The sequence below is a fragment of the Poecilia reticulata genome, chromosome 21 (genome assembly GCF_904066995.2).
Source record: "Poecilia reticulata chromosome 21, P_reticulata-male-v2, whole genome shotgun sequence".
NCBI classification, from domain to species: domain Eukaryota; kingdom Metazoa; phylum Chordata; class Actinopteri; order Cyprinodontiformes; family Poeciliidae; genus Poecilia; species Poecilia reticulata.
Window position 1 is genome coordinate 3,687,582 of NC_088850.1, and position 12,866 is coordinate 3,700,447.

The 12,866-nt window shown below is 39.0% G+C and overlaps 1 protein-coding gene across 24 annotated transcripts in view; it reads right to left on the reverse strand.

Moving 5' to 3' along the window:
- The window catches only part of afdna (afadin, adherens junction formation factor a), a 108,047-nt gene that overhangs the window by 60,462 nt on the left and 34,719 nt on the right, over window positions 1-12,866 (reverse strand). For 12 of the 24 annotated variants that reach the window (XR_014085692.1, XM_081602817.1, XM_081602821.1 and 9 more), the window contains 10 exons: window positions 11,623-11,818; window positions 11,436-11,548; window positions 10,567-10,724; window positions 10,291-10,451; window positions 8,192-8,349; window positions 7,302-7,386; window positions 5,967-6,104; window positions 4,080-4,124; window positions 3,023-3,117; window positions 1,502-1,752 (listed from right to left, as the gene is read on the reverse strand). Coding sequence is in view for 23 of the 24 variants with exons in the window: in XM_081602817.1 (XP_081458943.1) it covers window positions 1,502-1,752; window positions 3,023-3,117; window positions 4,080-4,124; window positions 5,967-6,104; window positions 7,302-7,386; window positions 8,192-8,349; window positions 10,291-10,451; window positions 10,567-10,724; window positions 11,436-11,548; window positions 11,623-11,818 (1,400 nt within the window). In the remaining variant the exon portion in view is untranslated. The remainder of the gene's footprint in view (window positions 1-1,501; window positions 1,753-3,022; window positions 3,118-4,079; window positions 4,125-5,966; window positions 6,105-7,301; window positions 7,387-8,191; window positions 8,350-10,290; window positions 10,452-10,566; window positions 10,725-11,435; window positions 11,549-11,622; window positions 11,819-12,866) is intronic. The other 12 variants (XM_081602818.1, XM_081602829.1, XM_008397235.3 and 9 more) reach the window with 5 other exon arrangements.

Below are 12,866 nucleotides of genomic sequence, written 5' to 3' on the forward strand. Positions count from 1 at the left end.
ATACAGCTAACTCTTCAGATGAGCCACAAAAACTGAATTTAAGTTCATCCTGCAATGAAGTTCATTACTTCTGACAACTTCAGGAGGATTTTATGAACTAAAACGACAAGAGCTGAGCTGTAATTTATACTTTTTTCCCTCTGGAATCGTCTAAAATAAAAAGAGGAACGAAGGTTACTCACACTCTCTCTCGCTTTCTCCAACTGTTACCAGGTGATGACGCCATTAAGCAGCTATAAAGTGAATATTTCCAAGGCGACGGTCATGTTTAAGTCGCTGCTGCTGCGATCTGCGGCGCTCTGCGTTTCATTGTGAAAGTGCAGCGAGCGGGAGGCCCCACCCAGCAGCATGCTGATCAGATTAGAGGGCAGCCTGCTGCCATAACCCCAGACCTCTGCTCTTCCTCTGCCTCTCATTCCCTCCACACTGCAAAAACAAAATCTCACCAAGTATTTTTAGTCTCCACTTCAAATGTCTTAGTGCACTTGGAATAAAACAAAAATAACTTAAGAGTAACTTTTCAGCAAGATGGAGGTTGTTTCAAGTAAATATTTCTTCATCCTCAAGCGTGATAAATCGCGATTTATCTATTATTGCAGCTGATTTAATAATTGATCAATCATTAAATGGAGAATTAAAACTGAAATAAATGACATTCAGGGCAGTAATTAAGCCAAAACCATACAGAAAATATTTACACTTATGTCTGTAAATATGTTTTCACAAGTTTCCGTTCATATTTATCAAAGCAATGCTACATTTACGGAATAACATTTAATTTTTTTATTTAAAAAAGGGATTTAACTATTTGTTTATTTGCATCCTTTAATGTGTTTCCAATATATTTTTTAAATAATAGTCTGTAAAATGTCCACTAAGAATCAGAATCTAGACTTTATGCTTGACTCAAATAAGATCTGATCTTTCCTCTAGTCAGTGAACGCACCATGACCAAATGCTAACTGTATGCTAACAACAATCCCAGTCAGTCCCGAGGGAAAGTTAAATGGCATCAGTGGTTTTTTTATTTCAGAATAATTTCACAGGAAGCACAAAAAGTGTTAAAGTTATTTAGAAATGAAACTTTTTTTTTTGTTTCACTTAAAAAACACAAACTTAATTTTGTAGTGAATTATTTTCTGGTCAAACAAAAAACCTGTAGAATGTGAGTATTTTTTATCCAATTAATTGATTAACGATCTGAGTAATCGCTAGATTAATCGGTTACTAAAATAATCATTAGTTGTAGCTCTACTAAATAAAGATGAAAAAGTATCAATTGCACTTATAACATGGAAAAGTAAAATAATCTAACTTTTTAAGGGACTATTTCTTGCTGAAAAGTTGCTTTACGTTAGTTTTGTTTTATTTATAGTGTAGAAAGATGTTTGCACTAGAAATTAAACCAAAAGTACTGGGTAAGATTTAATGTTTTTGCAGTGCACGCCCTGCCTCCTCCCCTCTTCTTCATCTCCTAGCCTCGTGTTCGCCTCTCGCTCACCCGGATTTGTGTCGGTTCCTCATGGCGGCGTTCGGGTCCCTCTTCCCTCCCTGGTCAAACATGGGATCCACGAACTTGAAGACGTGCGCAGAGCCAAACTGCAGCGTGGATCCGGATCGCAGCACCGTGGTCTCCGTGATGCGCTGGCCGTCCACGAAGGTGTCGGCGTCGTGGCCGTGCGGCGTCACCGTCACCATGCCTTCGCTGTGCATCAGGTTGCAGTGGTGGGGCAGGATCCCCGGGCCGAGCAGCTGCAGAAACAGAAGCAGAAGAAGAAACGTGCTGCAGCTCTGAAGTCGATTTCAATTCAGCACCAGATGGTTTGCTAAACAGAAACACCTGGAACCAAACAAGTTTGCTGTTCCGTTTCAAATATGTCAGCCTTTCATTAAACACAAATTTCATTTCTGCTCTTATTCAGTTTTAAAAACCAATAATAAATTATTTCCAGCTACGAACTGCAAAGAGAAAAAACAAAAAGCATGTTTCTCTGCAGGGTTTTTTTTTTTTTTGTTAAATGCCAACAGAAAGACATTTTACAGACACAAAATGTAACAGAATTTCAACCTTTTAGTTCACATTGTAAAAATAAAATCTTACCAAACATTTTCTCCAATTTCCTGTGCAAATGTCATAATGCAACTGAAATAAAACAAAACTAACTTTCAAGTAAATTTTCAGCAAGATATCAGAGCTATAAGACAAAAATACTTGAATGTTGATTAAAAATACAAGTTCCACTGACAGGTTATTTATAACAAGATATTTTTCCCATAAAGTGAAATAATCCGTAAGTGAAACTAATGATTCATCAATATTCAAATACTGACTTAAAACAAGTTCCTCTATCTTTCTGAAAAGTTAATTCTAAGTTAGTTTTGTCTTGTTTCAAGTGACCCGAGATATTTGCACAAAAACTAGACCAAAAATACTTGGTAAGATTGTTTTTTTGCAGTGTTTACATTGTAGAATCATTTCCTTTATAGTCACAAGAATAAACTAAATAGTCATATATTGATATTTTCAAAATCACACAATACATTTAGCATGAGAAAGAAAATAAAACTAATTGTAGGCAACAAAAAAAAGGCACAAAAAAAAATATACTTAAAAACCTAAATGAAAAACTGCTGCGGTTCAAAAACAAAATGTTTTTCAAACATTATGTAAGAATCTTGTTTTAATATTAAAAGAAATCCTCCTTTTAAAAATGTTCAACACCACAACGTTTGATATCAAAGTATTTTTTCTCCTGTGTCAATAAATCCACTGGTATAACCGTAATTTATTGACATGTATGGAACGCCATAGAGAAGGGGAAATGCCATTCCCCTACTCTACAATAATACAATTTGAGTCTTTTTAAACATTTTCAAGAGTGAAGGGTGCTGATTAAAAAGTTGATCCTCTTCTAAACAACCGAATAAACTACAAATCACACCAACAATCATTCCTGTTTACGAGAAATGCTGGGGGCGTTGAAAGGTCAAAGTTCAGCAGGTCTGGGTTATGTGCGCTCACCTGGATGGCGCCGTCCTCGGTGCAGTCCGAGCCGACCTCGGTGATGCTGTGCTGGAGCCGGTACAGCTTCGGTTTGTCTCTGGAGTCGGAGCCGTCTGGAAGCACAGAAGCTCTCGGGTTTAGCGCCGATCGAACCTCAGCTGCTCGCTCGGCAAACCGCATTTAACCCAACATTTCAAGAATAAATCGTCAATCCAGAGTGATGTGAACAGATGTAAATGTGGAGAAGTTACTGATAATTAGTAGGCAAGATTTAGTAAAAGCAAAGCAGAGAAGGAAAAAGGTCAACATGACCTTATAGTAACAGATATTCTATTTTTCTGTCTATGATTGTTTGTGATAAATCCTCTCAAACAAAGAAAACTCCGACTCACACATTAGAAAACTACAGTATTACTACAACAAACTATTTAATTCAAAGATATTTGAAAAATCCTACATATTTATCTGTTGCAGCTAATAATTGCTTTAGTAACCGATTAATCGATTATTCTGACGATTAATCGGATAAAAAAATTGACATTATACAGATTTTTGATTTAACCACGTAAGCCTTTACACAAAATTAGAAATGCATTTAAGATGAAAATAAATAATTCAATTCCTTTATTAAATAAGGAGATAAACATTTTAATGCTAAAAATGCAGTAACATAGCATCTTTTAGTAATTCTGAATCAGGTAAAGTTTCCACTTGAAGAGTTTTGACTAAAACATTTCAACAGACAAAAGTGATTTTATCTTAAATGTGAAATTAATATTGTTGTGCAGTTTTGGTCTAATTACTGCTGTAAATATGTTTTCTTTGCCTTTTTTGAGTTCAGTTAATTATTTGAATAATCAATTAATCACAATTGATCCAATTAATCGTTTCAGTTTAAGATTCAAAAATCCTACAATGTGTCATATGTACAATTTTTACTCCTGATTTGTAGTTGTATATGAATATCTGATGTAATCACTATCAGAAAGGTGCCATTTTTAAGGGAATGTGTTTGCGCTCAGAGCAGAACAACCCCGGCAGCCGGGGCAAACAGGAAGTACGGTGCAGATTTTACCTTCTTGGTGCCGATAGGCGTAGTAGCCATAGTGATTCCCTCGGCCTACAGCAGGCAGGCAGGCAGGCAGGCAGGTAAGAGGCAGAAGGACACGTGCACAGGCCACACACACCCATAATTACACACACACACACAGACACACACACGCACCCAGGCAACCAAAACATGCCATGAGAAAGTGGGAAAGAAAACAGACACATAGCAGAAGGTGAAAATGCAGCAAGGAGGAGAAATAATGCAGCAACAACTGATTAACCCCAGAAAGCATTCAAAGTGCAAAATCAATTCACACTGAAAATTAGGCGTTTGCTCCTTACAGCTACAAACGCCTCTTTGAACAATTTTACTAGATCCACAGGTTAAATAAAAGAAAAAAATGATAATAAGTGCTGATTCTAGATTGTAAGTGGAAATCAGTTGAAATTTGAGCTGGAAGGTCAAAACTTTACAAAGTAAGAGATCGGAAATTAGCCGTAAAATTCTAACTAGCGATTTTCTGTCAAATTTACTCCAAAAAACTAGGGGATTCACGATATATCGGCATCAACATCAGTATCGGGTGATGTTAGGAGTTTTTTTTTTTACTTATCGGTATCGGCCCGATAAATATAACTGGGCCAATATTAACCAATCAATATTTATTTCCATTTTTTTGCCATCTGTTTTAGTCAAATGTGTCAACACAGTAGAGAAATACACATAGTATCAGTAATATTGACTATGACAGCAATATTAATATCTGATATCGGGCCAAATTTTCATACCGGTACATCCCTACAAAAACATCAGTATAAGTTCAATCTGAAACCAACTTCTTCCCACGTTACGTCGAACTTTGGGTTTTAGCAGCCGATACGAAAAATTGGGCCGATATCAATATCTGATGTGCTGTTATAGCTGATTACCAATATTTACCAATGTCATATTCACCACTGTTTCGACACCTTGGGAAAAAAACGACCAGAAAAAGAAAGCAACAAGATAAAAATAAAATTTTTTATATTGGCCTGGTTTTATTTGTTGGATAGTTATGCAAAAAAAAAAAAAAAGTCAAATATCGACCGATACCGATGTTATTGTTGCATCCCTGGTTTTTAGAGATGAATAAACTAATCTGGACTGTATTACTTTATAACAAAAATATAAAAGCTTTCTCATTACATTTTCTTTATTTTTTAGCCAACATGGCTGTCAGCTATAAATGCACAAAAATAAAAGTGACCTCTACACTCTCATACACAGCCAGGCCTGGCAGCAATAAATCAGTCGCCAAACCAGCTTGTAATCCCACTTCACCCACTACCAGAGACCAGTAAAACCCTGCAGTCAGTATGAAGTAGATGTGTTAGTTTTCTCCTGAATCAGGGCGTCGGGTTACCCAGAAACTCACCACCCAGAACCAGGTGGGTGGAAGTTTCTGGGTCACCTTTGGGTCAGGGAAGTTAATGATGTAGGATGATGAGGGTGACCAGAAGCAGAGAGAGAGGAGGGGGATCAGTAGCAAGAGACAAGCTGTTAGGGCAGACAGTAATCAGGGAAGGGTCACCAAAAGTGACCAGAAAGCATCTTTTAATAATTTCATCAGGCTCAACATTAATCCAGGATTTTATGACAAAACTTACCTTTCACATTCCTACAAATAAATCTCAATATATTCAGTTTATCCTTCTACTTTAGTTTATATAATTTCAAGTAATTCATCTTCCTTGCAAGCAAATACAACTAAAATGACTTATTTCTAGCTAAACCTACAGGAAACGGAGCTCTGTTGCACTGCCACCTGCTGTCCAGATTCGGTCATAACAGGATGAGAATCTCCCCCTGAAGCTACTTCCTGCTGCTACAGTGGCAGATAAAATACTAAAATAAAACATGCTGTGGTCGTACCTGGACTCAGCTCCACCAGATAAGGCAGCTTCTCCGGCGGCATGGAGCCGTCTTTCCCTCTGAGCCCCTTGTCGTCCTTCCTCCCCTTCCTGGCCTGGTAATCCGGAGGCCGCCTCTTCAGCTGGAACACCATCGCTCCTGATGCCACAAAGAAACAACTTTTACAAAAAACTCCGCAGAGTAAAATAAAATATAATAAAGTTGCAAAGCTGCAATTCAGAGTGAACCCAAACAAGGACTTAACATCTGAAAATGTATCTTAGGAAAACAAATTCGGGGTACCGCAAGGCTCAATCCTAGGACTCCTCTTAAATAATATCTATATTCTCCAACTGGCTCAGGTTAGAACAGAAAACAACATTTCACTTTGAAGCACTGAATTGAACTGCCTTGTTGCTGAAATTGATTTACAAATACACTTGAGTCAGTTGTGTTGCTGTGGAGCAATTTCCTCTTTATTTTTTTTAATTCAGTCACACAAAAGAGTCTTCAAGCATAAACCACCTGCTAAGAGTCGCTCCACACTGCAAAAACACTAAATCTTACCAAATATTTACAGTCTAGTTTCTAGTGCAAATACTTTAGCTCACTTGAAATAAGACAAAACTAAATCAATAATTCCTTAATATTCATGAGAAAGTACTTGTTAAATTGGCAGATTATTTCACTTGAGATTTAAGGAATTACTGACTTGCAACAAGCCGTTATATTTTACTGAAAAGCTACTTGTAAGTTAGTTTGGTCTTATTTCAAGTTTGCTAAGAAATTTGCACCAGAAATTAGACTGTAATAATTGGTAAGAATTTGTGTTTTTGCAGGCTCATCGTCTCAGTTCAGATTTAAGTCCAAACTTTGACTAGGCCACTAAATAAGGGTGCACTGATTACAAGCCAGACCTGGTGAGCCTCAGAACCTGAACTCTGTCAGAACCTTTATCCTGCTTCCCTTTATGTGATTTCTTGGTTCTACATGTCCGCCCCGGGTGTGGCTAGTTAACCGATCCAAAAAAAAAAAAAAAGTTGTTTATGACAGTTAATTCATCATTTTACAATAAAAGCAATTAGACTTTGACATTGGCTGTTTGGTTTGGACACCTTTGTCCCTTTTGAAAACTTATTTTTCTATTCACTCAGGTTGTTTGCGCTTGGATTAAGATTTGTTTGTCTCAAGTGTTTTCTAAATCAAGTTCTGACAGGAGAAGATTTGGCAAAATGACTCATTTGCATCTGAAAAATATGCATTCAGAGAAATAAAAAGCTGTAATGACAGCTCTGGAACAGAAGGGGGCAGCAGCAATCAAAAGACAGCAGGAAGTGGATCCAGTTGGTTGGTTACCTCTGTCTGCAGGCCAGTCCCTGAGGATCTGCAGAGGGCAGTCCAGATCATCCAGGATCACCTCTTTACCCGTCTTCTCTTCCTGCTGCAAACATCCAGACAAATAAAAGTTAAAACGGGTTAAAACAGATCCAAGACACTTCTACAAAGATTTTAATCGCACTAAAAACATGTTTGAGTTGAAATTTGAAGCTTTTAATTGATTAAATTAATGCTGAATAGGAATACAAATTAATTTTAAGGTTTTTAGATGAAAGGACAAAAGCTTGTTTTAACCAAAAATTAGCCTAAAACGGACAAAAACCTGCAGTTCTGTTGAAGTTTTGCAAGTTTTATAATGAAAGAAACTGAATTGGGATATTTTTTATTATTTTGCAATCATGTTATTTGTATGAATTGTTTTAATTTTGGGTCTCAAAATACCAACATGTCTGCATAAGTAGGCCTGTTACAATAACATTTTGCTGGATGATAAATTGTCCCAGAAATGACGGCGATAAATGATAGTATTGTTATTTTGAGACCATTTCCATGTAAAATAATAACAGTGGCATAATAAGTTATCAAAGATCAATAAACTTATTTGGTAAAGAAAACCTAACAGAGAAAGTGGAAAATATTTTAAATATCCAAATAAATAAAAACAATAAATAAAAAATAAAAAAACTAATGTAATTAATTATCAAGTTTCTAAACGAAATTGGCCTTTAAAATATGAATTAAATTATTGAGCTCATTTTAATTTATCATGAGATTAATTGTTTGTCTGATTATGTCATTTTTAAAGATTAGATGATTTGTTACTTTTACTTGTAGTGCTGCTTCTACTCCAGTAAAACCATTAATCAGGACTTGTTTGCCATGGTTTGGTGCAGCGGCTGGGTTTTTACCCGGGCTATGCAGTACTCCCTGGGGTTCTCCTTCTCCAGCCCGTACTTCTCCAGCGCCTCCACCACAGCAAAGTCGGCCGTGTCTCTGGTGGACATCAGGATGGTCTTGTAAGGGATGTTGGGCTTCAGGCTGTCGGCGTAAATCTTCAAAGTTCCCCCTGCAGACAGCGGAGCATTCGCTGCATTCAGGTGAACCCAAACTAGGGCTGGACAACAAATCAATAACGATAAGAGACGTGATCAATATCAATTGGTAAAGCGTCTGACAGAACATTCAATAATTTCACAGAACTCCGATCCACAACCGCACAGCATTCTAGCTAAGTTAGGTTGGTGGCATCAACTAACTCATTCATTCTTTGGTTGCCTAGCAACTCACTCATTCTGTGGTTACCTAGCAACCACCTGCTGAGTAACTGGTGCAGCAGCAGCAGCTTCAGATATCACCGCTGTGTCTCGTAACGACTTAAAAATAAAACGGCATGGAGTAAAAACCGTGGATAAAACAGGAAAGGTAAAGCCACAAGATCGGCAATATTTATAACAAAAAAAAAAAAAAAAAAAACAATTATCGATAGACTGATATCGTGATAAAGTTTTCAGCCATGTCGCCCAGCTTCAAAACCAAAAGCAGTGGAAGTGGGAGAAGACAGAGGAGGTCGATTTTTTCCCCACAGATTATCCATTTCATACCAAACTATCACAACATTCTGCAGCTTCCATAAACTTCCCACTTCCCCAAAATTACTTGGTACAGGTGAATTTTTCTAGTGCCTAAACGGGTAGATACTGAGAGTAAATGTCCAAAAGTTGACCTTGGAGACACACACCCAGTTTTCAAAGAAACAAATTATATTAAAAAATACTTTAAATACTTTAAAAGGGAATTTAAATGTTGTTGTAACTTATATAATCAAAGTTCAAAGTGCTGTAGACAGTAAGACTCCCCTGCAGCACTCTGTATTACAGCTTTATAAGGAATTCAGGTAAAAATTGTGTTAAAAAGTGTTTCAGAAATATTCCAGAGATATTTTTAGAAGCTGTATTTTCTGCAGAGGAGAGTTCCTGCCTCACCAGCTGTCCGGACCAGACAGCGGTTAGAGCCGCTTTTAGAGCCGCTTCACTCGTCCGTCTGGCGCAGCGATTAGGTAACGCCTGAGTCACAAACCCAACCAGTCAGCGTGTTTGTGCCAGTCACTCAACATGCCTCTCAGTGTGTGTAAACATGCCAGCGTGAGACTTTCTAACAACATATGGCGCTCCTGGGGTTCGGTTACAGCCACGTCAAAAGATCAATGCCGACTACGACAACAAACATGGCTTCACTATCACCAAAACCTGCAGAGCGAGACGCAACAGAACCGAGTCAGCGCATGGAAACGAGCTGCTACTGAAAACCATCGGCATAAACTTTGATTTAAACCTTTCTGTAGATCCTGATGAGAGTCCAAAGCAGCAGCAGCAGCATCAGCAGCGACCTGTGATGTTCAGGTCACTCTGCAGATTAACTCTGCGATCACATGAGACTCGACTCCAGCAAAGCAAAGATTTATTCTAAAGCTTTATGCTTTAGTTATGAAAATACAGCAGCATCTTCTCTGGAAAGAGGTTTTGTTAGCTTTGTTTTTGGACTAAATCGGTTTGGAGCCAAATAATCAGCGAGTCGTATCAGAACAGAGAGGAAACATGCTAACATTAGCCTAGCATTTCAGCAAACTGTAGCTGTTAGGTCAAAATACTTGAGAGAGAAAATGAGATGTGTGTACTTCACCGTTTTTAGTTTTCAAGGATGTACAATGATTCAATGCAGGAACTAATAATTAGAAATGTATATTTTTTAGAGACAGATTGGTTTGGGGAACAACATTTTAAAAATCCAGACTACTCTCTGCCAAATATCTGATCCAGAAATGAATCTGAACAGGAAACAACCTGGGAGACTTAAAATATTTTTAAATTATTGAAACCCTTTGACCTCCAGTAATGAAAACAACTGAACGTTTTTCCTGCTTCGCTCTGTATCTGGAGTCAGAGACCCAAACCGCTTGTAACGATCTGAGCAGCAGAACTTAAACGGCATCAACCAACGTTTAACGTACCTGACTCTGGCCTCCCATCGCTGCTCATGAACTCCTGCATCCGTTTCTCCAGTTTCTGCTGCCGCCTCCTCTTCATCACCACCTCCGGGTTGGAGATCGTCCTGGTGAAGCTGGTTTCTGGCATGTCCTTGTAAACCTCCGCCGCCAGACGGTTGTTCTCCCTAAATCGTCAAAATATGCAGACAGACGGTGGAGGATGTGGATTAAAAAAAGAAAAACACAGGAGGAGGAACCGACAGGTCAGAGGTCAAGCAGTGTGCAGCCGGTTTGGTCTACCCGTCCTCGCGGCTCAGAATCTGTTCGTCTCCGTCTGGGATCCGAGCAAACTCCTTCTCCCTCCTCTTCTTTTCCTTCTTCTCCTTCTTGGACAAAGTCCTTTTGAAGTTCTGTATCACTCCGTCTTTCTCCTTCTCCGGTCCGTTACTCTGACTCTTCTGGCGAGAATCAGACAAAAAGTAAATCAGAGCAAAAATGTTTCTGCAAAAACAAACCAGGTGAGGAACGAATCGAACCTCAGAGAGAAAAAAGGAAAGAAGAAATAAAGCAGCAGGACAGAGGGAGGGAGGGAGGGGGGGGGTGGTGGTGGTTGGTTGGTTGGTTGGTTGGTTGGTTGGTTGGATGGATGGATGGATGGATGGATGGATGGATGGATGAACGGATGGATGGATGAACGGATGGATGGATGAACGGATGGATGGATGAACGGATGGATGGATGGATGGATGGATGGATGGATGGATGGATGGATGGATGGATGGATGGATGGACGGACGGATGAACGGATGGATGGATGGGATGGATGGATGGACGGAGGGACGGACGGACGAACAACATGGATGGATGGATGGATGGATGGATGGATGGATGGATGGATGGATGGATGGATGGATGGATGGACGGATGGATGGATGGATGGATGGACGGATGGACAACATGGATGAATGGATGGACGGATGGACAACATGGATGAATGGATGGACGGACGATAAATGTGAGGGTTAATCAGTCAGAAACTCAGCAGCTAATGCTAAAGCTAAAGCTAAAGCTAATGCTAAAGCTGTGTCTCTATTCAAGCTGGAATAGAGGCGGTCAGAGTGTGGTGTGGTGTGATGTGATGCGGCGTGATGCGTCGTGATGCGTCTCACCTTGGGCAGGACGTCGTTCTCGTTCTTCAGGACGAAGCGTCCCTCCCTGTCGTCTTTGTTCCAGTTGAGCTGAACCACCAGCGGCTTCTCGTCCAGGTCCAGCTGGCGCTCTTCTGAAACACAAAGCCAGCGGTTCATGCAGCAGTCAGCTGTCTGGGCCGGGAGCCGCGCGGCCCACAGGACTCACCGCCGCTGACGTGGACCTCGTACAGCGAGTACTTGGGCGACGACAGCATCCTCATGTCCGGCCTGAACTTCTCCGCCAACGTCTCGATGACGTCCTGCGTCGTCGCCGTGCTGGAGACCCGGATGCACTTTGTGGCGAAGTTCCCGGCCACCCGGTCCTGGAAGTAGAACCGCATCACGCCATGGAACTCCAGGTCCTTTTCAGGAAAAAAAACAGAACAAACGCAGCGTCCATTATGTGTTTATTTAGGCTGGAAACTGCAAAAACACGAGTGGAATTTACAACAATTGTGTTTATATGCAGAATTAAACAACAATGAAAGAAAAAATAAACCGGCAGATAAAATAAACCTAAACTGTCGTTAATGTCAGACAACAGTAAGATAACAAATAACCAGTATGGAGGATTTTTATTAAAAAATAAGTTTAGAATGTAGAAAATATGGAAAAAGGTGAAGCCGTTTCTCGCCAATCAAAGCTCTTTCAAAGTCAATGTTTGATTTCTGCCACATTTATTCGATGCAAGACAAACTTTTGGTCACATGGGACAAAATGGAGAAATCAAAAGGATTTGTGCCAAAAAAATAAAATATAATTATTGTATCTAATCAATAATAAACTAAACATGTAATACTTAAATAAAACAGTCAAAAACATCTGTGAATTATTACAGACAAAAACCATAAAAAGGCTTTTGCATGTTTAACTTAAAGAAATGCATCTAATTTTTAGGCAACAATTTAAAAAACTTAAATATGTTAATTTCTGAGCAGTGGAATCAGGATTTATTGCACCGTTTCTTTGAATATGCTTGCTTTAGCCAAGTTCAGTAAATAAAGTCAACTTTTGAGCAGAAGTCAAACAAATGTGATCTAAATTTAAATAAAAAATGAAAAATTTATTTAAAGACAAATAATTGTTATAAAGGATGGAGAGACTTATTTTTTCAGACAGATTGCAATTTGCAAAATTTGTAAAGATCCGAGATAAATGGAAGAAAATTATTGAGGTAAATTATTTTTGTTTAATTTTAATGTCTAATTTGAATCGGGGGCGGGGGTGACGGGGCCAGACACAATCATTCCAGGGGCCGTGAATAGCCCCCGGACCACGTTTTGGAAACTCCCGTTCATGTTTGGACTGTGATTGTTGACATTTTCAGATAAATTTAACTCTTTTTCAGTAGAAAAACCTTAAAGTGAATTGAACAAAAGCCAAACTTTTATCAAGGAGGAATTAAAAACT